Source organism: Maylandia zebra, linkage group LG22, assembly GCF_041146795.1.
Source record: "Maylandia zebra isolate NMK-2024a linkage group LG22, Mzebra_GT3a, whole genome shotgun sequence".
Classification (NCBI taxonomy): Eukaryota; Metazoa; Chordata; class Actinopteri; order Cichliformes; family Cichlidae; genus Maylandia; species Maylandia zebra.
In genome coordinates this window covers 17,634,224-17,662,179 of record NC_135187.1, presented here as the reverse complement: position 1 = coordinate 17,662,179, position 27,956 = coordinate 17,634,224, and the positions used below count along the sequence as shown (strand labels likewise).

The 27,956-nt window shown below is 41.0% G+C and overlaps 3 protein-coding genes across 6 annotated transcripts in view; 2 read left to right on the top strand and 1 right to left on the bottom strand.

Annotated features, from left to right (window-relative positions):
* pag1 (phosphoprotein membrane anchor with glycosphingolipid microdomains 1) overlaps window positions 1-15,910 on the bottom strand; it is a 67,850-nt gene extending 51,940 nt beyond the window's left edge. For 3 of the 4 annotated variants that reach the window (XM_004549204.3, XM_004549207.3, XM_076878952.1), the window contains exon 1: window positions 13,453-13,689. The gene's annotated coding sequence lies outside the window, so the exon portion shown is untranslated. Of the gene's footprint in view, window positions 1-13,452; window positions 13,690-15,887 lie in introns of those variants that run through there. The other variant, XM_076878950.1, reaches the window with a different exon arrangement.
* A 29-nt stretch (window positions 15,911-15,939) lies between these two features.
* Window positions 15,940-20,611, top strand: mrpl53 (mitochondrial ribosomal protein L53). Its single transcript, XM_004549203.5, has 3 exons — window positions 15,940-16,098; window positions 18,937-19,049; window positions 20,420-20,611. Exons 1-3 carry the CDS (start codon window positions 16,004-16,006, stop codon window positions 20,536-20,538), a joined length of 327 nt encoding a protein of 108 aa, XP_004549260.1. The 5' UTR covers window positions 15,940-16,003; the 3' UTR covers window positions 20,539-20,611.
* A 4,710-nt stretch (window positions 20,612-25,321) lies between these two features.
* Window positions 25,322-26,692, top strand: fabp4a (fatty acid binding protein 4a). Its single transcript, XM_004549202.3, has 4 exons — window positions 25,322-25,482; window positions 25,651-25,826; window positions 25,929-26,030; window positions 26,403-26,692. Exons 1-4 carry the CDS (start codon window positions 25,410-25,412, stop codon window positions 26,454-26,456), a joined length of 405 nt encoding a protein of 134 aa, XP_004549259.1. The 5' UTR covers window positions 25,322-25,409; the 3' UTR covers window positions 26,457-26,692.
* Window positions 26,693-27,956: the final 1,264 nt, after the last annotated feature.

The window sequence follows — 27,956 nt, the reverse complement described above, 5'->3', positions numbered from 1 at the left end:
CTGTACACTGACTAAATCTCTACAAGCTATAAAAGGTTGGAGCCTCACTTCAGGATTAGGAAAATTTTCCAGAAGGACAACGTCAGACTGAAAACATTTTCATCAGTGTGCTAGAAATTTCTAAGAATTGTTATGTCTAGCAAATCTGTCTCGTTTGGCCCATCTGAGAGTTGCCACTGGCTCTTATCCCCAGCTATAGTCTTTCATTCCTAAATTCCTCTGGATCAGCGAACACTCTTGAATTCATTTCTGAATGAGTCATACGCAAAGCTCCACCTAAATTGCACCCTCTAATAAATTTCCACTGTTATCCCAAAGGGAGTCTTCATGTTTGAATTCCCTCCTTTGTTTAAGAGTGGTTGTAGGTTTCGTTTTTTCTTACAGGAACGGTGTCCCCTGGAGAATTGTTGTTCTGTTTTAGAAATTACTTCTCATTCCACAGCTTCATCCCGTACTCTGTCAAGTTGAAAGAAGACTGTGGAAAGCACTTTCCTTTACGTCTCTACCCAGGTTTCATCTTTTTCGCCTCTTTGCCGTCCTCTCCGCGCCCATTTTCCTCTTTCCTCTTCAGTACTTGCAACTCTTTTCATCTTCACCCCTCCTGTCTAATCCTCCCTTTTCTTAAACTTTCCTATCCTCCCATCATTTCCTCTCTTTTTTTTCTCCTCTCCTCAGTCCCTCAGTATCTGTATAGCTAAGGGGCCTGGCTCAAGTTCAAAACCTTTTTCATGTTGCTCTTTAGCGCAGCTCAGCAGAGCACCCTGCTGTGGTGGGTCTCCTTGCCTTTTTTCAAGCTCACATCCCACATCTATTCCTCTCTTTGCCTCTCACTGGCACTCAGATCACTTCCTTTACCAGGAGCTAGAAGGTACACTGCCTTCATCTTCCCCTCCTTCTTTTTCCTGCTCTTGTCAAAACTTCTACTTCCACTGTCTGAAGAAAAAGTGCTGCTTCTGCAACGCAGCCCAAGCGTTTAAGCTTTGCTGGGATTTTTTTTAAGTGCTACTCCCTAGGCCAAGCATGCTGTCTTTGCAATGTCACTGATCTATACAAGAAAAAAAAATTGCACAAGTAAATGATCAGCAAACTGTCAACTGTCAAGTTGTTGCACATGACCACTGATTTTGGTTTTATACTCAGCTTCATGTCTTGTGATTGAAATACACAGTTTGCTTAAAAGTTTTCAAGATAACAACGATTTGGGTCGAGGTTACCTTAGAACTATTAACAACTGAAGGACTTATTATTCAAATTATTGAAAACATTTCCAGTGCAAACAGCTGATTCGCACAACCAAAATAACACTTCAACATCAAACAGGTTTCCTATTCTTCTATAAAATCCTAACGATGTTTAACCCAATCACACAAAATCTTCCAATAAAAAGACAAAAATTAATTTTGATAAAGCGTTGTGATGGTTGATGATATCAGTGATAGATGACAGCCAAAGTGATGGGCGAAAGCTCTCCCATGGAGGCTATTTTTAGCTCTTTTTTTTACTAATGCATTCAAATAATATCATTACTATGAGGTTCATGATGAATTGAATCTGCGTCGCTATAGTTTCATGTTGCACCGCGCCATGCAACTGATGCTTGCAACACAGACATGTCCAGGCATGCACGGGCAGATACCTTCTGCGAGCTTTTAGGTGTAGCGTGTGGCGCATCATCATCATCATCATTATCAAAAAGCACAGCTTCTCAGAATGTTGTGCAGGTCATGTCTTTACACACCACTTTGCATTTAAACATTATTTTTTATTGATCTCTGGCTCTCTTCCACAGTGTTTTGTCCTGTTTCTACCAGAGGGTTCTTCCTGTTAAAAGCAAGTTTTTCCTTCCCACTGTCGCTAAGTCCTTGCTCATAGGGGATCGTCAGATTGTTGGGGTTATCTTTGTATTATTGTAATGTCGTTACCGTGCATTATAAAGCACATTGAGGTGATTTAGCGGTACACAAATAAAACTTGAATTACAGTAAGTTACTAATCAGAAAGTTGTTGGTTCAAACCCTGGCTGCACCAGTCTGCATGAAAGATACTAAATCCAATACACTTATTAGAAAATGAATGGGTGTTAATATTAGATAGAAAGCGCCTAAGAGTAGAAGTAAAGTGCTTGCATGTGAATAAGTGAATGAAGTGTATTGTATAAATTGCTTTGACTGCTCAAGTTGAGTAGAAAAGCGCTTTATAAGAACCACAGCGCTGAGTTATGAAAATAAACCAGGATTAAGTGATGGTAATAGAATCAGTAGCAGGAAAGAACTCACAGACTTGTGATGGCACTCACATCTGAGACATTTTGTAATAATAAAAAAAAAAACATATCAAAAGTTACTTTTTCTTAACAAGTACCATAGAATTAAACTACCAACCGAGTGGACCTGCTGAATCCTGTAACTTCTCCTCAGAGAATCTAAGACAAACATCAGGGACCAACTGTCCAGGAACTGAAAGGCCCCTCAGTTTACTGCGACAATCAGCTCTTTGTCCCTCCACTTGGCTCCAACATCTTTCCTCCAGTTCTATTTACTCATTCATTCAGCACTAATTCTCTGTCTGTGTCACTCTGTCTCTCTGCATCTTTCTCTTCTTTCTTCTTTCCTTTATGTCTTATCATTGCCATTGTCTCATCCTGGACACAGAAGCATATTTGCCAGGAGCCAGCAGAGGCAAACAGGGAGCCTATTCAAAGAGCTCATCACGGACACGAGAAGGGTTAGAGAAGGAGGAGGAGGATGGAGTGGAAAAAGCAGAAGGAGACAGAGAGTAAATTCCCTGGATGTCTTGATATCAATAAGCAATTTCTTCAAGAGAAAACATTGGAGGGAAAAATAACTAATGGCTTTAATTGCATCCTTTTCAGACCTTCTAGCAATTCTCACGTTGCACACTGTTGCACTCAATCCAAACCACACAAACAATATTTGCCTTGATGATAGCCTCAAACAATTACACACTCTGAGCCAAGACAGAAGTCAGAACTGATCACTTCCTTTGTTGCTTATTGCTACTGCTTGGGCGGTGAGCGAAACGCAGTGATCAAACAGACATTGTCTCACAAATATTGGCTGTTTCTCTGATGAACGAAAGATCAATAAGATTGCAAGACGTGCCCTCTAATCGCTGTTGTTTTATGCTCGTCATTTGATCCCTGATCTAATGTGTTTTACATGCCACAGAATTTCTGTCACAGACATAAATGGCTGAAGTTAGCTGCAGTTTCAATATTCAGCCTGCTTGTAAATGAAGCATTTTCACACGTGCATTTGAAAAGAGGAAAAAGTGATTTATTTGAAATCCAACTCGCCGTGCTGACTCTCAAAGGAACAGAAAGCAGCTTTTTAGCTGAGTTGGCAACAAGTCAACAAAAGAGGAATGGAAGACAGACAGTTACGACAGATGGGTGGATGGTACAGCTTTTTAAATAAACCGTGTGAACCTACTGTTAGCAACAAAGTAAACAGACACTAAACAAGGGAACACATTTGCTAAGTGTTTGGCAACAAACATGTTGAGGTTTTAGGGCTTTTTTTTTGTGCCTCATAATAAAAAGTTTAGTTTTAGTTTAAAAGAGAACAAATTGGACAGTTGATGAGCACCGGCTGCCTGGAGTCAATCTTCTAGCCCAGTGGATGAACTTTCCTCTAACTGTGAGGCTGTTCCATTGATTCAAGTATTCAGGTTGTGAAATATCAAAATTCAGTGTGTGGTGTTACAGATTTCTGGAAGGATCTAGACCCTCAAAGCTGAACCAATTCACAGACAGTTGATGTGGGACATCGAGTAGGAAGGCAGGTGTGTGTGTTTGACGGGGTTTTCTGAGATTTTGTTGGAAGGATTTTTTTTAATTTAATAAAATAAAACAAAATATGAAATGTAGTCACCCTTCAAGATCTCCATCACCACTGGTTGACTTGAATTGTGGAGCGGAGACTGGCCCTTATTCAAAAAGCAAGTACACAATAGAAATAATAGAAATCTCACATCATGTTAAGATTGTAATAAAATATAATTCTTCTTTTTTGCACAAGAATAACACCACATAAAACCATAAAAGTGGAACTAAATACAGCCCAACTCATGCAATCATCCATTTAATACATTGTGAACTTGAGTCTGCCCCCCAGCTCCCACCCCCTCGAGTCTTTTCCCTCCACACTCAGCTATGTCTCCATCCAATCAACCCCCCAAAAATTCCACATCACACTCAAGAATTATTATTTCGCCCTGGAGAGCTCCACACTTCACTTCATTTCCCACATTTCTCCCTTTTCCTTTCTTGCTTATCTGTCCGGCACCTTTCTGTGCCCCATTACCACGCTGATGAGCACAAAACCGTTGGAGAGGTTTGACCATGAAATATCAGCCTGGAGCATAGCAGAGCACGTACCCACACCTTGTTTGTCTGCGGCTTATATTAATAACGCTGGTACGCGACGAGATAACAAGGGCATTTCCTATTATGAGCCTGCTTGGGAAAAGGGAAGAGGGAGGTACGCTTTAATTGTAAGCAGAACAGACCGTCAATGTAAGTGTGTGTGCGTGTGCGAGCGTGAAGCCAAGAAAGAAAAATAAGTCGTCAAAGGGAGGCAAAAGGGATAGACGATAAATACAGAGGAATTTAAAGCAGGCAAACTGAAGAAAAATAGGATTGAGTGAGATATGGAGAAGAGGAAGAAGAGTGGTATGCAAAAAAAAAAAGATGACGACGGAGAAAGAAGAAAAAAAAGTAGACTGGAGAAAAGATGGAAAAAGTAGTGCACATAGCCAAAGAAACAAAGAGAAGGGATGTGAGCAGGGGAACGGCAGACAGACAGAGAAGAATAAGAAAGCGTAAAAATGGCCCGAAGGCTTTGCTGATGGATGAAAACCAGTCCACTGCCCATCCCATCCGTCACCTGACTGCACATAAATGAAGCAAACAACCACCCTGTGGAGCACAAAACCTCATCACAACATCACCTGCATGTGTGCACCTTGTAGCTTTACTTGTGAACACACTGGGAGACATCAGAGAACCAGCAGATAATCATCTCTTTGTGGTTTATCTTTTCATTTAATCTCCAATAAGCTTCATTCAGCTCCAGCTGTAAAGTAGCCGTGAACAGATATTTTAGCTCTCCACGAAAACCTGACGTTGAACAATGGACCACACAAACCAGCAGCTAGCATGGTTTTAGGCCAATGCAGGGGGAGTGCCACGTTATCCAGTTGTACTCCATTTGTGGTAAGAAAATGACAAATGATGAATAAGAAAATGACAAATATTTCAGTATGTTTAACGCTTGCACCTGTCTTGTAAGTGCAGTGAAGCTAAAGTAGCTAATAAAGCACTTAGCATGGGTTTGAATCCCACCTGTGGTCCTTGTTTTTCTCCGTTTTCCTGTCTGTCTCCACGATCTCTATCAAATTAAGGCAACACGGCAAAAACAAGAGCACTCAGCACTGCAGGTCTGTCTGAAGACCAAGGGCTTTACTAAAACTTTGGATTTTGATGGTGTTTTTATAACCACATATTACAATGTTAGCCTGCTATGGTGTCCCTGTAACCTCATAGGGCTTCATATTACAAAAACAGTGTCTTGTACAGCCCTCTCCGTGCCCTTTCATATGATATATTACTCGATATAGTTTCTTCATATTTTGTTTTTCAAGGTCATCTTTGACCTTGGGCGCTAACGATCAAGGTCAAGGTAAAATGCTTAGTCAACTTAAGTACTCCCCCCAGGTATAGTATACTGTTGTAAAGTTTGAAGATGGTCTGTGAAAAAAATATTGTGGGTAATATGAAGTTTTTACTGATTTCCACATTTGGTGTGAACTTACCCTTGACTCAAATTTCACACAAATTAAATCAGCTCGAGTTGTTTCGTGTTTCTTCCTTAACAACGGCAGAAACAAAGCAGAAAATTACTTTGCAAAATATAACAATTTTGTTCTCACAAAGGCAAAAATGAAAAAGGCTGTACAGAATATAGATAAGACTCTGTATGTGCGTGTAGGAGTGTGCATGCAGGCCTTTGTATACAAGTCATGTACGTGTGTGTGTGTGTGTGTGTGTGCGCCCTCCCTGGAGTGCCTCAGCCAGCGGAGCGTGAGATGAGGCGGCTCCCTTCGAGCGACATTATAGCGTCCCAGCCCTGCAGTGTGTGACTGTGTGCGTACACGTCTACACCCGCCGCATCAGCAGCTCTTTACACCAAGTAGGTACACGCGCTGCGTTCACTCACCCATCTCTGCTGTCCGTCACCTCCTCTCACCTCAGCCCTTCACACTCAGCATGCTGGTAATCATTTGTTGCCACTTGTTTACAGTTCACGCATACATAACACTCGAAGGTGTTACGAGTTGGAGTGGTGATCAAAAACACAGCCGCACTTCCCCACAGATCCCGCTGCTGTTATTACTTAAAGGACGCTGCCGCCCGTCCCCTGCCCGTCGCTTGCATCGCTCCGTGAGGTTGAAAAATGCATGAGGCCTCAAAAGATGGAAACATGGCATCTACTCATACTGGAATAAAACTGCAGGAGAGGAGTTCTTCAGTTTTAAAGTTGTGACACCAACCTGACCAACTCAAGGTCTGCCTGCTGTGGATTTTTTATGAGGTAGCAAGGCTGTCATGGAGACAGATTTGTAGGCATACAAAACTTTATTTGGTTTTAAAGGTGAACAAACCAGGAGATTATTTGAAACTCTGATCGAACGTCCACTGTTCTAATTGTACGTTTTTAGGCTGGAGTTAAATTGGAAGACCTCTCTTCAATACATCTGAACCTGTCACAAAACACAGCACACACACACACACACACCAACCACAGAGAACCAGTCTTGTCAAATTCACACTCTAACAACAGGGGGCGAATGCATAACAATGCGCTACCCACAATTCTTGAGAAGTGGGACTCTGATTTCCCATTAGACTTTCCTCTTAGGCAATCTCAATTAATTGCATCCACAGTGTTTACTTGCCATTAACACACAACACTCTCTGTCTTCTGTAGCCCAGAGGTGAGTTAGGTTTAGTGGGTTGTTTTTTAAAGCCTTTTCATTTTCGCACTACAGGAAAGAGACTTGGTGCACAACACAAACACAGAGCAGCAGAATAGTCTAGCGCAAGCTGAAGCGCCCTGTTATCTTTGAGAAAATTGCTGAGGGCCAGTGTGATTTGATAGCAGCATGTGTTTCTTTGCGCATGAAAGAGATAAATAGTATGTGTCTAAGTGGAAACCGGTGCATTGTCAAGTGTATGTGAAACATAGGAGGGAGTATATCCAAATTCTGCATGTGTACCCGTGTACTGTAAACGGGTTCATACATGTGTGTGCACTTGAACACATTCATGTTCTGTATGTCTGTTGTGAGTCGAGAGTGAGTGTTCCCGCTGTGATTTGGCTGCTTAGAGTGAGTATCTCTGGGCATGATCAGGCTGGATTCCAAATACTGTATGTCAGGACAAACAAGTCTAGCTCCAGCAATGAGTGACATACTAGGTTGCAAACACACACATACACACACACACACACCTACGTTTGGTATGCTTACCTAATGAGCTCAGAGGCTACGTATCTCCAAATATTTTGCTTCTTTCTAGAACTCACTTTCACAGAAACATACAAGGTGATGGAAGAAATGCAACAAGTTTTCTAAGCCACGCCACTATATTCTATTCTGCAGTCACAGTTAATACAGATGAGGCTGGCAAACATCTACCAGCTAGTCTTAATGGGTGATAAATTGGTCCAAATCTGCAGGTTTTTCTAACCCCAGGTGATGGCGCTCATCATGGTTCAACATTTTAGATTACCAGAACATTCGGTGCTTTCCCTGCTTTAAATGTCTCGCTACAAGCATTTCCTGGTCTTACTGAGATGTGAAACAAGACTTTTAAATTTTAACACCTGTCTGCTTTCTTTAGGTACGTGGTTTGGTGGTGAGAATTTCTGAGCAACACCTGCTAAACATCCATAGACTGTCTTGGAAACTGTGTACTTGTGTTTCTTTATAACAAAAAATATGCTCAGCAAGTCCCCCTGACATTGTAGGAAACAAATTCAATTCTTGCAAGGGTCAGCAGTGTTTAGGAGACGTAGAGGAGCATGAGTGATAACCAGACTCACGCACCGTAGATCAATATCCTCTTTTTATTATTAGAATTGCTCTCTCGTTTTTTATTCACCTCATCTGTCAAAGTCTCCGTCTAATAGGTTTTTTTCCCTCCAGTTTCTCGATTCTGTCTTCATTCTCTGTCCGGATCTGTCCCATTTCTCACCATGAGCCTCCTAATCTTTACAAGGAGTGGACCCGATACATTTTCAGCGACTAATTTGACCAGGGTGAACAACCACAACGGCAATGGTCTTTTCTCCATGAACACCTCTCTTCATTTGAGAAATGACAGGCCTCACATAGTCAAATTACAGATTAAGGTGTGAGATGCGTGCAGCACTGAATCAAAGGCACACAGTTCCAGAAAAGGTGGAATGGAAACCTAATTATATCAGATCTGCCCACCAAGCTCCGGACATGGGCGTGTACTTGACAGTTTTTGCTAGTACGTTCTCAGGCCACAGCGGCTTCCCTCAACCAGAATGTGTTGACCACATGAGCGGCTCTTGTGTGCGTTTCCTCTTCCTCAAAGAAAAACTCAAGAAAAATTTCTAAAAAGCCACACCTTCTGTAGCTGTAGCTAACTTTTGGCTGAGAAATGGAAGAAAAAAAACCCCAAAACAACCAACCTGCGACATGGCAAGTTCTGTTTTTCTATTCGTGTGAAAATATTCACATGTTGAACATGTGGAGTTCAAATAAAAGCCACTTCTGTGATGTTGTGATGTCTACACAGCTGACCGTCAAAGGTTTTACAAACAAAATTCAACAAATACTTGCAATAGCTCAATAAAACTACGGATAACTGTTGAAATTATTAGCTAATAGTGTGTAATAGTGTTTGTTTTGGTTGTTATGTGACTTAACAGAGATCTATGAGTCATTCAAACATAAAAAGGCACCTAAGTCAAGGAATAAAGCAGTGTTGTGTCTACATAAGATAAGATAAGATAAGATAAGATAAGATAAGATAAGATAACCTTTATTAGTCCCACACGTGGGAAATTTGTTTTGTCACAGCAGGAGTGGACAGTGCAAAAGTTATGAGGCAAAAATTAGAATACAATAAGAATAAATACAGTACACAACTGTACAGAATAGAATAAAATAAAATACTATATACAGTAGAATAAAATAAATATACAATAAGATAAAAATAGAATACAAATACAAATACTATATACAACTGAGTAAAAATACAACGATGACAGAAAGGATTATTGCACTTAGAGACAATAAGAGACAAGAAATAACCAATTTAAAAATTTAACTTAAAGCATTTTATTACTAATAGTGCATTCAAAAATATCATTTGTTCTATTTCCTTTATTTGAATCTGCAAAAATGCCAGTGATAACACAATTTGACTTGAAATAAAATACTATTTTTGCACTAAGAAGGTGATTCCCAAAGCTCAAATTTGGTATTTCTCAGCATGGTGTGCACTGTATCCTTAAAAAAAAATCTGAGGGCATTGGACAAATAGAGGATAAAAGAAGTGCTGGGCCTAAAAATCTTTCAACAGCTGATGAAAAGTATCTGAAAGTTATGTCCATAAGAAAAAGAAAGAGAAAACCCCAGAAAAACTGTGACACTGGACCTGAAAAATACATTTGTACTTCCATCTACTGATCACTGAAACGTCATCAGAAGTGGTCTCAGTGGAAGGGTGGCTGACAGAAGCCATTCTGAAGGAAAGAAAACCGGGAGACAAGGCTGAGGTATCCCAAATTACAAAAGAGCTGGGCTGAAAATCAGTGATAATTTTCTTATGGAGTGATGAATCCAGATTTTACTATTTTGGTACAATATGTATGTACAGCTATCTGTAGAACACAGTGAAGGCTCGTTCATGGTTTAGGGTTGCATTTCAGCTACTGGTTTTGGAAAGTTTCTCAAAATTGATGAAATGATAAATATAGAAAAGTACCATCAGTTTTTGATCCACCGAGGAATAAAAATTCGAAAATCAACGTCATGGATTGGCCTCCCCAAAACCCGGATTCAACAATGCTGCAGCAGTGTGGGATTTGAATGTCCTTCAAGGAGACTGGACACTCCTGAAGACTATTTCAAGAAATTACAAGAATGCTTGTCTAGGAGAGTTCAGGCTGCGTTGAAGAATAAAGGCGGTCATACGAAATGTTGACTTTCAAGCTCGTTAGAACCGTAGATTCTCTGCCATGTATTTCCATGTATGTTTGCTTATGTTTCTGCTGCACCTTTTTTTCATTTTCCTCGCAAAAAAAAAAGAGAAATGAGATGTTGCCCAAGTACCGCAAACTCATGTAGCAACCTAAATTATTAATAAATATGGGTAAGATGTGTAATAAAATACAGCTAGCGGTTTATCTGTTGGGTAACAACTGAAGTTGCGAGTAAAGATTAGCCAAAGATGATGGATAAACAGTTAGAGAACAGTGTCAAGCAAAAATTATAAATAAAATAAATTACAAATTATTTAGCTAAAAGTATGACTAGCAGTTAAATTATTAGCTAACAGTGGATTAGCAGTGCTAGCTAACTGTAAGAATGCATTTTTTAGCTACATGTAGTGGTTAAACAGGTTCAGCCGGACAGTAATAGCTAATAGATACAGAAGTAGCTGAAAGCACTGGATTGAAAAGTATGTTAATATTAAACCACAGCTGACAGAGTTGTTTGAAACAAATTTCCGAAGTCCCTCTGACATGGCTGTGAGGGTGGGCAGCTAAAAAGTGGACACAGCTGTTCTAATCTTTCACGTTGCTTTTATCTCCTGCAGACCAGTACAGCAGAAACTGCGTGGAGAGGGACAATAATTACATTTAGCTCTTCCATTTCTCTGTTCCAGATCAATGATGGAAAGAAATGCTCTTTGCAACAACACCACATAATAGCATTTTCCATTTTCATAAGAGCAGAAACTACTCAATTCAAAGCAAGCTTGACATTAAACAAAAACACTCGCACACAGCAACACGCACTTCCTCCAGACTCAAGCCTGCATATTTTTTTCCCCTCAGGGCAAATGCAGGGTAATTGTAAAATCTGAGGTGCACATCCAAACGCTCCACTGTTTGCCTACCAATGATGGGGCTGATGTCCTTGCTTGTTAAAGCCTAACTGACTGTGAAATGTGTGTAGTCTGCTAAACGACATCTTGACAGCCTATGATGAAACAATAGTCGCGCAGCAATCAGACAGAGAGTGATTATGCTTTATCCTTTCAGCAGGAGGACCTTCAGGCCCGGGGCAGCAGCAGCATCACTGGGCTCTCTATCAGACCATACACATTATGGCCAGTTTTAATGAGCGCCGACCCGCCTGCAGCTGCTCAGCCTCCACCCCTCTAGAATACAGAACCATTTTCTGATGCAAATGACTTTCTACAAAGTCATTTTACTAACATGTGTTACAACTTGAAGTCACAGTTTTACCGTGCATTTATTTCTATTTCCTGGAAGCACCTGCTTAACAGGTATCATTTATAAGCCTGTATCCAAACCACTAGACTAACTTGTGAGCTAGGAGGTGACAAAGCACAGTGTAGTTGACTATTGCGATGTTGCTGAGCCAACCAGTAAGAAAAAGAAGCAATAAAAGGTTCAAAATTGCTTAAAAATGACAAAGAACTTGTGTGGAAACCTGTTGGATTCTTGCGTTATAGAGTAAAAGCACCAGGCCGAAAAATTTCCAAACCTTGCAACTCTTTCGGGAACACTCACTCATTTCCCTTCTTCCATACAACAGCTGCACATACCCAGCCCCTCATCTCCATTCAAATTCCAGCATTAGCAGCAAGGCTATGAATACTCTAGAGTTAAAAGTGTCACAAAGCATTCAGCTTGCCCTCCCATTCGCCCAACACAGTTGCTTTTACAGTGACAGAGATTTAATCATACGCAGACATCCCGCTCTGACCCGTCTGACATGTGCATGTTATAAGCTGCAAACGCCCGCCAGCTACTTTCTATAAACATAATATTACATGATCGTACCTCATCAGGCTGAGCATTTCAACGTTTTTAAAGCATCGTTCTCAATCCTCTGATTTCCATAAAGGCTTAAAGGCCTGAATGGCAGTCATTGACAATAAATAAATAAATACTAAATTGTTGCTGTATGGAAAACAAATAAACAAATTAAGGATCAGTTTTGTCACAGAGGTGGGAATTCATCCATAGGGCTCTTATCAAGTGATGTCACAGGAAAGAGGAAAAGGAGGACAAAAAAACCAAAAACACAAAAAAACAAATTTGTTAATGTTTAGCACGTGACAGGCGGAACTCAGAGAGAAGCTGAAACAAAGCACAAACTGTGTTTGCTGAAGTGAAGTGAATGTCAACTTCTGTGAAAAGCCAGACCGCTGCAGGGTGAATGGTCTGCCAACATATCGTATTCAACTGAGCACAGACGGAGGGAGGATGGGGGTGTTTTTTTGGGTGGCATTTGGCTCTGTTTGCCTGTGTGAGTGTGTGTGCCAACGTGTGCAGGAGAGGGGGAGACTTGGGGGGCAAATCTGGGAGAAGTGACAGAGAGTGAAAAGGGGGGTGTTTATTTATCCGGCAGGTGAGCCGAGGGAAAATTCGTATTCACGATTACAGGGAGGGAAAGCTGTCTGAGGTTCATCTGCAACTTGCTGTATATGCATGTGCATGCAGTAGGGCATGCATGGCTGCTTGGAGCTATGAAGAGGGAGGAAAGACGGCCCATACTTGTTAGTGTCAATGAGGAGGAGCGGTGGGGGGGATCCACAGAGCTCAACATCCACGCACATGACCATATCCGTGTGTATGGTAAAGTTAATATGCATCTTTAAAAAAACAGATAATGATCTCGTGATCCTTAAAAGAATCACCAGGAATTTCCTAAAAACATCATAGGCTATGAGCTCGTGCAAAACTTAAGCAATAGATGTTATGCGGGAGGTTGCATCCTTTAAAGCGCATGCACTGTTTTTCATTTTAAAGCTCGATGTACTGCAGCAGCCCTAAACCGTACACAAAGTGTGCAGGGGAAAAAACGAGATTTAAGACACAGACAGCTCGCCACTCTTGGAAATCAGCAGGAAAGACGAAACGCTCAGCGGAGGGCAACAAGTCCTTGTCTCAGCGTGACTGTCACCGCTTCTTAAATTTGGTTTCACTGCGAACACCGAGGCTGCCTCTCTGCCTGCCGCAGTGACAACTCTCAGTACACTCAGCCTGTGCGTGAAGTTTCCCAATGCAGCCGTCCACACACAGACAGTCACTCACAAAGAGAGGCATAACACTGGATATACCGACTACATATTAAAAAAACAACAACAACGAATAAAAACACAACTTCTACACACAGATGTGAAGATGCACTCACCGGAGCGGAGAAGACAGTCTAAAAAACCCAGCATTCAGCGGCCGCTCTGAATAGAAAAGTGCGCCTGGCTTTTCCCGCTGAGCTCTTAACCTCTGTCCACGCCGTCCACGCGCTGCATGAAGCCGGTGTGAGAGTGATCGGTGTCCGCACACGGAGCGATGCGGCTCGTCCTTCAGCCTGCGCGCATTTCAGGACGCTCACTTCAGTCTGCTTCGCCGTTCCAGCCAGCCAGGACGCTGCTGTGAGGAGGAGGCGGCGGAGGAGGAGTGCCAGAGAGCTGCCCCCGCAGGGCTTCACGGGAAATGTAGTCGGCCATTCCTATGAGTGGCCTTGACCGTCTCCCAGTAGCTTGCGAAGATGTGCAGCAGAGTCACTTCTTCTGCAGGGCACTGAACCCTGTTCATTTAATTCAAATATAAGCTTTAAGAGGGATTATGGGATGTGTAGTCAATTTGGATCCTTTACCTGGCTGCTATGTGGACATTTTTGAGTGTTCAGAAGTGAAGTAACTGTGTGTGAGGTTTATTAAATCTCTCTCACGGTGAAGAAAACCCACAAATTAGGTATCATTTATTTTTTACGATGCCTAAAACATTATAACTAATTACCATAATTAGTTCAATCCAGACCATTACATGCAATGCACTGAACAGTGTAACAGTTCCAGGCTGTAGTGCAATACTCTCTCATACTTGTAGCTTTGTACTTTGCACAGTTTGCTGGAAGGAACTCAGCAGGAATCGTTTTTTGTTATTTACTGATTTATGAGTTTTTGTGCTTAATTTATATTTAATAGGTTTACAGAGAGGCATTGAAACAGGGAGCACTCACTAATGAGTAAGAGCACTCAGTGTGTTTGATTTCTTTCCATTTTGTCAGCAGTACGATGATTCTGTGTTACAGATACGCCCTTGTGATTCCTCTCAGTGGTGGGGCCCTTTGCCACAATCCTCCACCTTTCCTCAGAAGTGAATTCATCTCTATTACCCATCAGCCATTCATTTGGAGGCTGTTACAGTCACTTCTGATTCATTCTTTCATACTACAGCCTCTTTGGTTTACACTCATACCTAACTTGGGTGTCATTCTCAAGGAGGAAACAACAATTCAAAACAGGGTTTTGGCACCAGAGCATGAATTTCTTTCGACATGTTGCAGAAACAGCAATGATGGAGCCTTGTGGCAAAGAAGAACATGGCAGCTCATGTTAAACACCACAGCTTCCCAGGGGGACCATCTCATAAGTTCATATTGTGTTTAGGCTGAGGCCTTCATAGATGAACTCCAACATCAAGACAATACCCTTTTCTTTCTGAGGTCAACATCCCCTGGAGCATTTATTGTTTCTGACCGCCCTCTCCCCAACTTTCTTACAGTAAGCCTCCGACAAATACTTATTGTGTGTGAGTGTGTGCATGGGTGCGCGCGTGTGTGGTGGGAGGTGTATAGGAAATGCTTCGGCCTCTCGGTAGCCTTAATGTTTAAATTTAGAGCCCTCGTGCCTCTGCTGACTGTCACAGGCTGGGTCAGGCTGTCGCTCACAGGAAAGAGACTTGAGGCGTGTTAGAGCTGGGATAAACAGCACACACTCTGGCGTACTGATCTGAGAACAACACATTTGTTCTGCTCAGGCCCTGACACCAGGGGTGTCTATAAATAACCGGCTGCAGCGAGCAGAGGTCAAGAAAGGCCTTGATAAAGTTTAGATGAGGTAATTAGTATGTGCAAGGTTTCTTCTTCTTCTTCTTTTTTAAGTCACAGGAAAACAAACTGTTCAATGAGAGGAATGTATCTGATCCCCAAAAATATTTTTAAGTATTACTCTTGAGAAGTATTAAAGGGGTCACGCCCAAAATGTGCCCAAAAAAAAAAAAGTGTTAGATTGTCTATTTGAACAGTAGCACCTCCTTTATTGAATTATTTCCTCACAGACCCCCTTCTCCAACGTCCTGATGATTGCACGCCTGAAGGTGCCCCAGTCACTTTTCCTCTGAATTTGTCACTTTGATTGGGGATGTTGGTGTTTACATAACAGTCACTTTTTTGTATAAAAGCCGTGTCGCAACTTGTGTTGTTATCAGTGAACTGCTTCCACTGGTGAAGCTATCACTGGGAGTACTACAGCAATATTACACCAATAATTTACTCTGTCAAGTCACAGGAAATGCTGATATTAAACAGACAGTGCCTAACTAAGTAGACAATGTTACAAGTTAATGTCACAAGTTAATGCATAATATCCTAGAGGGGAAAACATTTGTTGGTGTGTCCCTGCTTTGCTTATAAATGATCTTATGAATGATTTTTTGATCTGTAGCAGAAGACTGCAAAGATAGGAAAACACCTGCTTTAATAACTATGAATCTAAAAAAAATTATGATCACCTCCCATTCTTTATAAAGTAACAGCTCCATGTCGTGTTGAATAATAATTACCTTTGTATGGACCTGTTAGTGAGGCAGCTACTGGAATCCTTAATCCTGTGGCGCCCTCTCGTGGCCCATGTGAGAAACCCCATTCTGGCGAGGTTAGAGGTCATTAAATCGAAAACATGGCGGCTCCCAGCAAAGCGACCGTGGTATTGAAGGCTGTGAAGAAAATAACCGTTCAGTTTTGTCCGTTCGAGTCCAATGTCCGGTCCACACGGTAAGAAAGGCGCGTTTGACGCTGCTGTTGTGTCGGAGAGCCGTTCAGTGTGCCTGAAAGGCGGGTAACGGTCGTAATTTGACAATAAGGCTGTTGGCGACAGCCAGCAGCCGCCAACCGCAACGTCATTTCATGTTTTATGTAGCGTATAGCTCGTTGATGCTTGTCGGAATAGACTGTGGTTATGCTGGCTTTCATGCTTAGTAAAGACACCCTTAAAACATTCAACATTTGGTTAATGTTAGTTGAAGAAACCCTCCGTAAATTCATAGCAACACTATATGACATGCTGCACGAAGTCTCGTCTAAACTCTTTTAATGGAAGGTTTAAAAGTAAGTTTTGCTTGAAGTAATCTCAGCACTTACGTTTGTTTTGTTATCTAGATTGCACATGACATTATACGGTCATTATACACCGGCCACTTTATTATTGGGTAGTGATTTTCCACGTTTCCGTGTGTTTTTATTAGGGCTGAACGATTATGGAAAATAATCTAATTGCGATTTTTTGCCCCAATATTGCGATTGCGATGCGATATGCGATTATTTTTTAAGGTATTTGTCTTCTGTATTATTAAACAAAGACAAGCAATACATCATATAGTATGGCCAATACTATATTACATTAATTTTAAACTGTTCTTTCCTGGAAGACAGACCTCTGTTATGATGACATGAGGTGATGCATGAATTGATGACTGACATTTTTATTTAACTTCTTCAATCACAACAGTATATTTGAACATACACAATAGTTTATTTTTAGCTTACAAACATCTGAGCATAAAGTGCTGACAAGGAACCCTGGTGTAAACATTAAAATGAAAGTCAGTACAATGTGCAGATTGCAGAAATATACATAAAAAAAATCAGTGGCTTTACCACACTCAGTTTTTCGACATCTGTGAACTACTAGACAGTCATTCAATTAAAAAATAATATTAAATAAATAAAACTAATAAATAAAAAATACACACATCTTACTGATCTCTGCAGTCAGTAACATTACACATAAAGTGCAAACATAATAGCAATTGTATAAACACACACACAAACACGCCTTTAAAGTTTAAAGGCGTGAAATTGGACGGTCTAGTTCTGATTAGCGTCACCGCTGTCTCGGTGGAGTTTAATAAACTCGGCCGTCTGCTTCTTGCTATCTAAAATATAACCAGACACTGGTGTAAATTCTCGACTGTCTCATACTTCTGTTTAATAAGTTTTCTGTTTGACGTTTAGTCAGCTGTGTGAAAACCAAGGAGGAACCCACCCGGGGGATTAATAAAGTTTTATTTTATCTAATCTAATAACTTTAATCTCAGCCAAACCGATTTACTCACGAACAAACAAAACACTGAAAAAAGCCCAACAATAACATTTTTAGGTTGTCTAAGTGACTTATATATTACGTTTAACCCGAGCAGCGAAACTCCGCGGTGATCTGAAAATGATGTGCCGGGAGTTGTGCCGTTCTCGGCCGCATCAGTAACCCTGGAGCTGTCGAGCTGGTGGGTAGCAGACGCCTCTGAAAACGTCGAAGCACTTTTGCAAATATGGGATATCTTGATAAACCGAGCAGATATTTGATGTTTACACAACTACTTTCTCGCCTGAAAATATGTTAAAAGTTTATTTTGTGACCCTGAAAGATTAGTATGAGTAATTTTAAAACTTAGTAGCGGCCGCCATTGCTGGAAACTGGAGTTTGGCTGGGCCGCGCTATGAATTCTGGGATATGGTAGTAATTTGGACAGCCTTCGGCGCGTCGCTGTGACGTAATCGGTCTACAAATGCGGCCTCAGGAGGATGCAGCCCATGAATTTGGACATGTCCAGAGTATAATCGCAGCCTTTGCGGTTAGAAAATTGCACTTGATCATGTCGCGATATTATCGCAAATGCGATATATCGTTCAGCCCTAGTTTTTATGTTTCTCTGTGTTTATACTGTGCAAATGTCACTGCAGAAATTGAGAAATTCAGAGCATGCAATGTTTTCCCAACCTGCTGTGTGAATATTAGCCTCAGTTTCCTGTTGTTAGCTAACTTGAATCCCAGAGCGGTCTTCTGCTGCCAAAGTCCCACCGACTTCAAGCTTTGACACACTGTGTTCAGACATGCTCTTCTGCATCTGCATGGTGGTAATGAGTGGTTGTTTCATTTACTCTTGACTACCTGTTAGCTTGAAGCAGTGTTACCATTCTATTCTGATCTATGTCCTCAAAAAGGCATTTTAACCCAGATGACTGCGGCTGGATATTTTCTCCCAGAGATGGTTGTGCGGGAAATTCCCAGCAGATCAGCAGTTTGCGAAGTACTCAGACCAGCTTGTCTGGCACCAATAACCATGCCATGCTCAAAGTCACTCGGTTGATGCTTGGTTTGAACTTCATCAGGCCGTCTTGACCACTTGTCTACACACCCAGTTTAGATACTTGTGTTAACAAGCATTTGAAGAGGTGTAACTATTAAAGTGGCCTTAGAGTGTACATTACTGCCTAAATCAACGGTTCACAAATATTTTGAGAAAATACACAAAATGTCAAAGCTAAAGGGAAATCTATATTACTGATGTTTAAACACTATTTTAATGTGTAGATTTCAAGCCTATTTCGTCTAACTTCAAAGCAGATTGCCGGTTTGGTGTCAACTTTACTTTGAATCTGTAGAGTAACTAGTGATTACTGCTGTAAAATCAGTGCAATGGAGCTAAGTGTGTCATACTCGATGTCCCCACTGTGGAAATACTCACATCTACTACAGCATACAGAAATGTACTTAGTCACTTTAATGCGTTATAAGGTAAATCTAAAAAAGCTTTTCTTTTTCCTGTCCCACAGGGAGTTTCTGACCTTAGTGGGTTCAGAGAAGGCCAGAGCTACCAACATGAACTGTGAGGTGATACCAGTGGTGAAACATGACAAGTCTGAGCCCGTAGTGGATATCACTTATGGTAAGTATGACGTGAGCACATTAGAATGAGTGGGGGAGGCAGAGTTTGGTCCATGAGTTGTTTTTTTTTCTCTAGTTTTATCTTAGTACTCCACCACAGTGGATTTTAAATTAAACAATCAAGATGTCACTCGAGGGGTTTAACAAAATGATTGCATTAACTCTGTAGAAATTACAGGTATTTTTATACACAGTCCACTATTTTCACTTGTTGAAGAGGAATAAAATGTGATTTATGTAGTTTTATAGGTGGGGAGGCCTGCTAACTTGTTATTTCACGAGAACTTAAGGAGATCAATCTGGAGACGGTTGTTGAGCTGTCAGTATGAGGTCCAGTTACATGCTCATATCATTACAATTCAAGACTTCATGGGAGTGTTCTCATGGGTGGAGTTATTTTGGATGAGATCGTTGCCGTCGTTCCCTCAGCTGTCTGAAGTGATGTGTAGTTTCATAACTGGCTCGTCTAGCACTTATGAAATGTTAATAATGCCTACAAAAGTAGCTGTCTGACTTTTGTAACCTGCTGCTAAGACAGAATATGTCATTTTATACAGGTGTGTTCATTTTCCGTCAAGAACTTGTATTTGTGCATAAAGTCTTTCTCAATGTGGGGTTAAGGTGGTGTCCAGTTCATACTGTCTCCACCACTCTCTCACAGTTTGAGCCTGGTGGCTCCATCTTATGCATCTTCCCTGTCAGGGAAGATTTTTTTTCATAGAAAAATTTGGCCATTCAGTTTTTTCAGAGATGTCAGCTGATCTCGGTTTGTGGTCAGAAATTGTTGCCTAACGTCAACCTGACCAGCTGAAGTAATCCCTGATCATAACGCCGCCCGCACAGAGTTTTACACTAGGCATCACTTCATCCATCTGTCTTCTTACCCTGATGCATCCATCACTCTGGAGCACCAAATCATAACTACAATCACCTCCAGGCACAACAATGATAAGGCAACTAAGACGTTCACTTTAACCTTTGACTCAAGACAGTCGTAACCTGTTTTAATTTTCTCTTTTTCTGGTTATGTTTTTAAAAAGCCCATTCCAGATATGTCACGGGAGCCAAAGATGATAAAAAAAAATATCTAAAAACTCAAAAATAGGATAAAGTCCTGGAAATGGTGCATATGTGCAGTTCATACACTCAGAAACATATGACCCAGTCTTGGAATTTCATACAATTAGCATCACTCACGCAGTGAGTCAGGCTTTTACAAAGCTGGAGATGTCTGCCACAGGTCAGCAGAGCCGCAGCGTGTCTTACTCGACTTTTGTGCAGAGTGAACTTTTGAACATTTCCTTTCTGTACTCCTTAAGCATGTTGTTCTTATGAGTCATCTCATTGTGTTTTTGTCCTTCTTTTCCGCAGTAGACGGAGAGAAGCTGCTGATGAAGGGAGCAAATTTGACCAGCAGTGAGATGCTGAGTGCTTTTCAATCCCGCTGCGTCGCCAAGGACCCGCAGGCAAAAGTTGGAGAGAAGAAATAATCATGAGCTTGGCAGATGTGTATTTATCTGTGAATATTGTTGAACATGTACAGTAAAACTATTCCATTTCATACACATGGTGTTGACTGGCTTTAATCTAAAATGTTGTGTTGGTTAAATATTTAATAGTCAAATTCTTTTGTGCCCTTTTAACTAAACAGTAAAAAATAAAGAGAACTGTATCGTTTTTGTCACTTGGCCAAATAGTTTCTCTCAGCTGGGTTATTTCCCAACAACATTCGCCGGATCAATTAAAATGCTTTAACTGCTAAAAAAAAAAAAAGGTGCTGCGATCAGTACGGGGTCACGGTGTGTCCTTGCATAATGTGTCATTTTCCTGATAAAGGAGACCATTCCAGTGTTTGAGAGAGCGTCATGCAAGCTCCAACCTTTGACACAGCAAAGCTGTAATTTGGCACAGAGTTTTACATCCAGCCCATCTGAAAAGGAGAAAAAAGCCTTTCACCCAGTCACAGATAAGTGAAATCCCGCCCTCTCACATAGTCAACCTCTGTCCCGTTACCATCTGTGACTTAATGTTTTATTAATGGATCATTATTGCATCCACACACTTATTTTTTGGCAGGTTTCCTGAAAAGAACTGTAACATAAATGACTTCAAATGACTTTTCTTTAACTGACAAGCAAAATGATGGTAGGAGACCAAATTTATTGTGACTGTGTGCAACTGTGTCGATCTCGTTGCCTTTGAAATTGTTGCTTCGAAGATGAGGACCGTGTCTCCGACCTCGCGGCGTCCCTTGCTGTCTAGTTGTTTCAAGACAGGCTGCCTCCGACCAGGAAACCTATGCAGTTGCCTGGTAATCAGTAAGCAGAGGTGCAGCATGATCAGGGACCAGCTGGTTGCTGCAACTATCTTAAATAGGTCACTGGGTGTGAAAAAACCAGTCAGTCACTGATTTTTTCTAATCACATTCAAGCCTGTAGTTGAAATTACACATTACAGTTTTGCCAGTCTTTAACAAGACAAGGATCCAAAGTGAATTTAACTGAAGTAAAGGTCATCACAATATCAACAGAGCCCCTGTTTGTATTTCCTCAAAATGAAATCAGTCAGCAAACTAATAATAAACTCAATTTGACTTAATGTTCACCTACAAAGGCCTAATAATAATAATACTATTGTGCTGGAGCCTTTCTCAGCTGTCACAGGGCAAGAAGGATGTGATGGATTTGAACTCAGGACCTTCTTGCGTTGAGAGCACAGTGTTAACCACCATGCTACTGTTATTTGTACCATGATACTGTCATGGTAAAAGTGTTGTTCCAGCAGATCCCAGGAACAACATCTTAGATCTCAGTCCAGAAGAGCGCAGTCCTAGGAACAGCAAAGATACTGCACAGGACCCTCAAACTCCGAGGCCTCTGGTAGACGACCTGAGCTTGAAGGATACTGCCTGCAGGGGGGAAAGGGGGATTAAGCCTAAAACTAGGAGGGCAATTTTTCACCTGTTAAGGCAAGGCAAGGCAAGGCAAGTTTATTTGTATAGCACAATTCAACAACAAGGTGATTCAAAGTGCTTTACAGAGACATTAGAAACAAGAACAAATAAAAAGCATGATTTAAAATTGAATAAAACAAGCAAATAAACTAACTAACTAATTAACAAACAAACAAACAACAGTATATAAAATCAAAACAGATAAAATCAGAACAGTAGATAAAATCAGTAGTTAAATGTAAGTTTTGAAATTTAAGCTTAAAGTGTGGATTTGGTGCTTTATTCAAATGCAGCTGAGAACAGGTGAGTCTTCAACCTGGATTTAAATAAACTGAGTGTTTCAGCTGATCTGAGGCTTTCTGGGAGTTTGTTCCAGATATAAGGAGCATAAAAGCTGAATGCAGCTTCTCCGTGTCTGGTTCTGACTCTGGGAACTGATAAAAGACCGGATCCAGATGACCTGAGGGATATGGATGGTTCATACTGGGTCAGGAGGTCATTGATGTATTTTGGTCCTAAACCATTCAGAGCTTTATAGGCCAGCATCAGAACTTTAAAGTCTATCCTCTGACGGACAGGCAGCCAGTGTAAAGACCTCAGAGCTGGACTGATGTGGTCCACTTTTTTGGTCTTAGTGAGGACTCGAGCAGCAGAGTTCTGAATGAGCTGTAGTTGTCTGACTGATTTTTTAGGTAGACCTGTAAAGATGCTGTTACAGTAATCAAGCCTACTAAAGATGAATGCATGGACTAGTTTTTCCAGGTCCTGTTGAGACATCAGATCTTTTATCCTTGATATATTCTTGAGGTGATAGTAAGCTGACTTTGTTATTGTCTTAATGTGTTTTTCTAAGTTTAGGTCTGCATCCATCACTACACCCAAATTTCTCGCCTGGTTTGTGGTTTTTAGATGTATAGATTGAAGTTCTCTGGTGACCTGTAATCGTTTTTCTTTGGCGCCAAAGACTATTACCTCAGTTTTGTTTTTGTTTAGCTGGAGAAAATTGTGGCACAACCAGTCATTGATTTCCTCAATGCATTTACCAAGAGCCTGTACAGGGCCTCGGTCTCCTGGTGACATTGTGATATATATTTGTGTGTCATCTGCATAGCTGTGATAGTTTATTTTGTTGTTGTTTATAATCTGTGCCAGTGGGAGCATGTAGATGTTAAACAGAAGGGGTCCCAAGATGGAACCTTGGGGAACTCCACATGTGATACTTGTCTGCTCAGATGTGAAGTTACCTATTGATACAAAGTATTTCCTGTTTTCTACGTATGTTTTGAACCAGTTTAGTACAGTTCCTGAAAGACCTGTCCAGTTCTCCAGTCGTTTGAGTAATATGTTGTGGTCAACTGTATCAAATGCTGCACTGAGATCCTGTAAAACTAGGACTGACATTTTTCCACTGTCTGTATTCAGACATATGTCATTAAACACTTTGGTCAGAGCGGTTTCAGTGCTGTGGTTCTGTCTAAAACCTGACTGGAAGGCATCGTAGCAATTATTCTGTTTTAAGAAGTAATTGAGCTGTTGAGAAACTGCTTTTTCAATGATCTTACTTAAAAACGGGAGATTTGAGATCGGCCTGTAGTTGTTCATTTGTGTCTTGTCAAGATTGTCCTTTTTCAGTATAGGTTTGATTACAGCAGTTTTTAGTGATTCTGGAAACACACCTGATAATAAAGAAAAGTTGATGATCTGTAACAGGTCTGACTCTAAAGTCTTTGAGACCTTTTTGAAAAAACTTGTTGGCAGGACATCTAAACAGCAGGAGGAGGAGTTCAGTTGACCTAAGATGTCCTCCAGGTCTTTGCTGTTAATAGGTTGAAACTGTTTCATGGTGTTTAAACAGTTTTTTGGTGGACACAGTACATATCCTGGATCTGCTGTTGATGTACCAATTGCTTGTCTAATTTTTTGGATTTTTTCAGTGAAGAATTTGGCAAAGTCATTGCAGGCCATGGTCGAATGAAGTTCAGCTGCCACTGACACAGGAGGGTTTGTTAGCCTGTCAACTGTAGAAAATAAGACCCGAGCATTATGGCTGTTTTTAGTGATGATGTCAGAGAAGTAGGACCTCCTTGCATTCCTCAGTTGTAAATTATAATTGTGAAGTTTCTCTTTATAAATGTCATAATGAACCTGGAGGTTTGTTTTTCTCCATCTGCGCTCAGCTTTCCTACACTCTCTTTTTTCATTTTTCACCAGTGTGGAGTTTCTCCATGGAGACTTTTTCCTTCCAGAGATAACCTTCACCTTAATGGGAGCAATAGTGTCCATTACATTTAACATGTTAGCATTGAAGCTATTGACGAGCTCATTGACTGACCCTCTGGGCAGGTCAGGTGTTAATGGGAAGACCTGGTTAAAAATTGCACTACTGTGTTCAGTTATACACCGTTTTGTGATCACTGTTGTTGATATATTTGTGTGGGCTGAGATTTTACTTTCAAAGAAAACACAGTAATGATCAGACAGGCCCACATCAGACACAGTAACCTTTGAAATGCTCAGGCCTTTGGAGATCAGTAGGTCAAGAGTGTGTCCTCTATTATGTGTGGCCTCTGTTACATGCTGAGTCAGCCCAAAGTTGCCCAGAGTGTTACTCAGGTCTTTAGTCCCTTTGTCCTGAGGGTTGTCCACATGAATGTTAAAATCCCCAGCAATAATTACACAGTTAAAATCAACACAGATCACAGACAGCAGTTCACTGAGGTCATTAAAAAAGTCTGTGCAGTATTTGGGAGGCCTGTAAACATTAAGAAACACAACTTTGGATGGGGCCTTCAGCTGTAAAGCCACATATTCAAAAGACTGAAAACTTCCAGGAGATAGCTGCTTACATTGAAATGATTCATTAAATAAGACAGCAACCCCTCCTCCTCTCCTGCTCGCCCTGACCTCACTAAGAGGAATGGCTTCTTATCAGCAGATCACTACAGAATGACGGCTCATAACCAAGCTGAAAACAAATATGTCAAATATGTCATTTTTGGCCTGTTTGGCCCGCCATATAAAGTCACATCTCTGGAACCAGAGAAACACTTGATATTAAACTGTAACAAAGAAAAATATTGTTTATTCTGTATAAAATTACCGTGTTTGAAGATTAATTTTGATAAATACACATGTAGCTTAGAATATAAAACTATTGCCACGACTATGTCACGGATTAAAATAAATAAATAAGTGGGTGAAAAGGGAAAAACTCACAAGAGGAGGGATTTCAACAATTCGTTATATGACGTTGCAGGCTGTGATTGGCTCCTATCGCGTTGCTGAAAAAAAGGACTGTCCCTTTAAAACGGCCACACTCTGCTCCCACACTGGAAGAGTGCTGAACCCAGAGTCGCTGCACACTTTGTTGTTGAGGATAAAGAGGAAAAAATTTTCAAGGATTGCAAAATGGTCGAGAAATTTGTTGGAACATGGAAGATGATTTCCAGCGACAATTTTGACGACTACATGAAAGCAATCGGTAAGAACGTCTGTGGTTGGAGCTAAATTTAGGGGGGGGGGGGGGAACATTTTAATCTTAATTGTAATTAATTTTATTGTCTCAAGTTTTCACAATAGTTTTTTTTAACGTTTTAATTAAAAAGCGTCTCTACATCTGACACATTTCCTGACACCTCGCGCTCTGCAGGTGTGGGATTTGCAACCCGGCAGGTGGGCAACCGGACCAAGCCCAATTTAATAGTGACGATGGACGACGAAGGGACTATATGCCTGAAGTCTCAGAGCACCTTCAAAACCACCGAAATCAAGTTCAAACTCAACGAACCTTTTGATGAGACGACCGCAGACGACAGAAAGACCAGGGTTAGAAAGACAGAACAAGCATTTACAGCCTGACTTTTAGATGATTGATCATTGATTTAATCTGTGCTGGACGTGACCACTTGTCTGTTTTGTGCCCTGCAGACCGTGGTGACTCTGGAGAACGGCAAACTTGTGCAGAAACAGAGCTGGGATGGCAAAGAAACGAATATCGAGAGAGAGATCACAGATGGGAAATTGATAGCGGTGTGACTTTTTTTTTTTTTTTTTTTTTTTAAATCCTCAAACTATCTGTTTAGAAGTTCTGCGTAAAGTTATTTTACTTCCCCTGTTCTATATGTTATATAGTAGATTTAGTATGTTAATGTGTGTTAAAATGTACTGTTTATACTCAATGATCCTGTTAGGATGATAAGAAAGGTATTTGTCTTAAAGTGAGGAGTTTTACAGGAAATAAAAACATCACAACATACCTGAGGAAGATTTATATAATTAAAATTTTTTAATAAATAAGTCTGGCAGTGACTTCTTATATGATTGTATGCTCTGCTTGATGTTTGCCAGAGTTGATGCACATGCAGATTTCTTCTAATCACCTGACGTCTCCTTTCCACACAGAAATGCATCATGGGAGACGTGATCGCAGTGAGGACATACGTAAAGGAGGCATGATGGAGGGAGTTTTTCTCTTCTTTTTCAATTTTCAGCCCACTTGTTGGATGCACTGCTGGATGACAGGCTCAGTTCAATGAGCGCAATACCAAACTAAAGTACCGGCGTACTCTGCTTTTCTTATTCGCTGTGTTGATAAAAATCACTCTTCCGTGCCTGTGTTCTCCAACATGATGCATTTGGTTTCATTTGGACTTGTTGTGGTGATTTGAATAAAAATGAATGGGGAAAAAAAACTGTCGTGTGTGCCTCTGAGTTTGTCAAATGTTGGTCAGCAAGTGAGTTCGCCTTGTGCGTTTTGGATAATATCTTGATTTAATTGTGACCTACTTGAAAGCATTCATCCACTGGGCCGTGCTGAGGAATGTCTTAATAATTTTTTTTTAAAAGTGCTCTAATGGGAACATGCCTCCTAATCTGGCAGTCTGACTTTAATGTGATCCCATTCATGGTGATTACAGCAGTTATTCTACATGCAGTGGCTTCTTAAATCTGCGTCGCTTTATGTAGTTCTTTGTTCTTCTTAAGTTCTGAAGAGAAAAACAAAGATTTGAACATACCACCCCCACTTAAAGTTCAATCAGGAAGCAATCCTGCCTTTCTCATGATGTATAATGTGTGTTGGCAGGGACTCTTTGAGGCATGTGAACTCATTTTTAGAAGTATTGAGAGGTCCGTTGGGAACTAAAGCCCCTTTTCCGTTTTGGGAGGTTGAACATTTCCCATTGCACATGTACTGGCAGCTGTACATGAACATGGAGTACATGGAAAACACAAAACATTACGGGTCTTCCCAACAGGCGCTCCCACCCTTTGGCCACTTGTCAAGTTTTTGTATGTTGGGGAGATTGTTCGAGAGCCGACCGCCACTTTCCCATGACAGGAAAGGGAGACGATAGAACTGATTGGCTCTAATGGTCAAAACAGCTGAACCAGGTGGAACTGCAGCCCAGTGCTCTCGTTCCCTTCAGCCTGGACAATAGAACTGACAGCAGCCAAGGACGTACAGTGTCTGAACTTCTGGGAGACTGCCAAGAGAAGGGTAGTATCACAGTGGACAGCTAGCAAAGGTCAAGTGGAGTTGTGTTGGTGTGTTAAGAGCTTTTTTTAAACATTGTTTTCCTTTTTTAAAAAGAGGAAAGCATAAATCTACCAGAGCAACTGCAAAACAGCATCCAGCACGAGTCTGAATGAATTGTCTGAGGTTCAAATTTACACTTAACTTGTTTTCAGTACAGAAAAAAAAGAAACTCTTCATCAAACAGCTTACATTGTATTGACATCAGGTTTCCTCTTAAGCCCCTCGGATCACTGTACAAGTCTTTTTGTTTGTGTTTTTGGACATTTGATAGCAAGCAAGTTTGTCAGGAAATTGATGCCTTTTGCTTTTGGGGGGAAACTCCCACTGGGTTTAAATCTGGGACTCTCCACCATTTGACCTTAGAACTGAAGAAGCTTCTCGGATAAGAGGTGAAACGTCTTCAAGCAACTTAAAGAAGT